Here is a 2,219-nt window from a genome sequence, read left to right on the forward strand (position 1 = left end):
AAAAATTAAAGTAAGTACGCAATTTAATCGTAGTGGAATTTTCATTTTATTTGAAACAAAGTGATCTTCGAGGGGAAATCCCTGAAGCTATCTTCCAGTACAGTCAGTTGTATAGATCTAATTAAAGTTCATTGAAGAAAGAGTTTTGGGAATTTTTTTTTTTAGATAATGTGAATGTGTTGGCATAATAATGATTTTAATGGTTGTTAATTTGCAACGATGAGAGGTGAATGATTCAAATTATTAGATTAAATGCTGTTATGGATTTTGTCCAAATGTCCTTTCAAACCAGATTTTGTTGTATAACGCTTCATACAAATCTCGCATTGAAAAGCATTTCCACCGTTGTGCGTACGCATATGAATTTTCAAAGATGCCAAATTTACAGTGACATACTTCTTGCAGATATGACATTCATATCTACGGTTTTTGCACACTTTTTCATGGCAATCTCTTTCAACCTCCTGGGGAAATCCACTGAAACAACCTGGGCAATGGAACGGGATTACATTGGTGCGAGTCACTTTGTGCTTCTTCAAATGTTCCATTCTAGAAAATTCTTTGCGGCAAATATCACATCGATATGGTTTTTTCACCAGTATGTGTGAGCATGTGTCGATTAACATGGGATTTCTTATTGCTGGAATATTCACACAGTGTGCACTTTAATCGCTTCTTCGCCTCCATTGGGTTTGATGAAATTGTATTTTGATTCGATGATGATTTTGGAGTAAGACAAGATTCGGCTCGTTTTCTTGAAGATTTCGTTGATTTCGCTGTTATGTTGACACCATCTACCGCGTTTGACCCATTACACAATGTGGCAGTGAATGTGTCGACGCTCGTTTTGTTAATATCGCGACCATCAAGTTTCATATTGAACATTTTCATTGCGGTATTATTTTCTGGGTAGCTTCCATCATCTTCACCATGTCCACCGAATTGAATGGCACATTCCGATTCCAGTTTAACCTGATTTCTTTCTTCTTCGTTGCTTAAGTCGTTGATTTCAAGTGGATCAGGCTTTTGGTTCTGAATCTCGTTAGTGTCAACATTTTTGGTACACATTGAGCTCACCACCTGACATTCAATGATTGTGGACAGATCTCCATACTCATCAACGTATGCTTGGCTCGTCGACAGTGAATCAATTTCGAACCGGTCGTAAGTTTCTTTGATTCTACGAGTGATTTAAAAATAATTTAACGAAAAAGAGAAAATGGAATGAATTCTCAAACTAATTTACCAACCTGTTATACGAAACACGCAAAAAATATTGCTTGAATTCAGCATTGAACCTTAAACCATCGCGATTGAATGCCATTTTGATATTGTTTAAAGAGGCTTTTACTTGTAAATTAAGCGCACCAAGCATGTTATCCATCTCGTCTTTCCAGCTCAACATTTTTCAGTTATTATCTAAATCAGAATACACCGAATCATCACCGAATGTGTACAATTTTCAATATAATTAACAGTGAATCTGTTGAATATTTCCATACTTATGCTGCTCTTACCTTTTACTTCAACTTGCGAACCAATTAATGACAAATGTAAGACAAATGTGAGTTAATTAACAAAACTCTTTGTGGAAAAATCAAAAGTAGTAAAATCGAACTGTATTCTCACGATTGAATGAGATTTTAATTATTACGCTTATCAAATATATTTCGGAGCTCATGAAATAAAAGCTTGCTTTGTGTATGACGAGAGGTGGTGACAATGAACATGCAATTTTCAACCGATGACAACATCTGTCAATATATGTATTTTCGCCATACTCCATTTGGATTTTCGACGATTTCAATTCGCTGCTGTTATTTTTGAACATCGATCGCTAACTGGCGCAAAATAAGTCAATTTAGATTCTGATTGAGATAATAGTTAAAACAATTGAATGCAATTCACTGGAAGATTTTATTTGCTCAGAAATAAAAAGTCATCTAATACCAGAAACCGCTGGAATGATCAATGCAATGAAACAACAATGTAGTTGGATTTTTAAAATTTGGTTATCATTTATTGAAAGTAGTGATTAGAGAAAAACTCCAAATGATATTAGTAAGTTCCTACAACCACGAAAGAGCCTGTGGTATTTTTATGCTTAAGGAAGAGAATATGAATAAGTTGAAATAAAAGTTGAAATGATCAAAAAGTTATGTTTTTAAGTGAGTGTTAGTTTGCAGTCATGATCGAAATTCATGCTTTTATGGGTTGAT

General features: G+C 34.5%; 1 protein-coding gene across 1 annotated transcript; it reads right to left on the bottom strand.

Annotated features, from left to right (window-relative positions):
- Positions 1-184: 184 nt before the first annotated feature.
- Positions 185-1,357, bottom strand: LOC116350089. The gene is made up of 2 exons (XM_031781811.1): positions 1,251-1,357; positions 185-1,180 (listed from the first exon to the last, which is right to left on the bottom strand). The coding sequence occupies exons 1-2, from the start codon at positions 1,322-1,324 to the stop codon at positions 574-576; spliced, it is 681 nt and encodes a 226-aa protein (XP_031637671.1). The 5' UTR covers positions 1,325-1,357; the 3' UTR covers positions 185-573.
- Positions 1,358-2,219: the final 862 nt, after the last annotated feature.

The sequence above is a fragment of the Contarinia nasturtii genome, unplaced genomic scaffold (genome assembly GCF_009176525.2).
Source record: "Contarinia nasturtii isolate CC-2019 unplaced genomic scaffold, AAFC_CNas_1.1 Cnas_scaffold_3538, whole genome shotgun sequence".
Classification (NCBI taxonomy): Eukaryota; Metazoa; Arthropoda; class Insecta; order Diptera; family Cecidomyiidae; genus Contarinia; species Contarinia nasturtii.

Excerpts from the sequence above, each read along its gene's own strand:
- LOC116350089 (XM_031781811.1), bottom strand. The coding sequence starts at position 1,324 with ATGGCATTCAATCGCGATGGTTTAAGGTTCAATGCTGAATTCAAGCAA. Across the intron at positions 1,181-1,250 it reads TTGCGTGTTTCGTATAACAG|AATCAAAGAAACTTACGACC; the intron begins GTTGGTAAATTA and ends AATCACTCGTAG.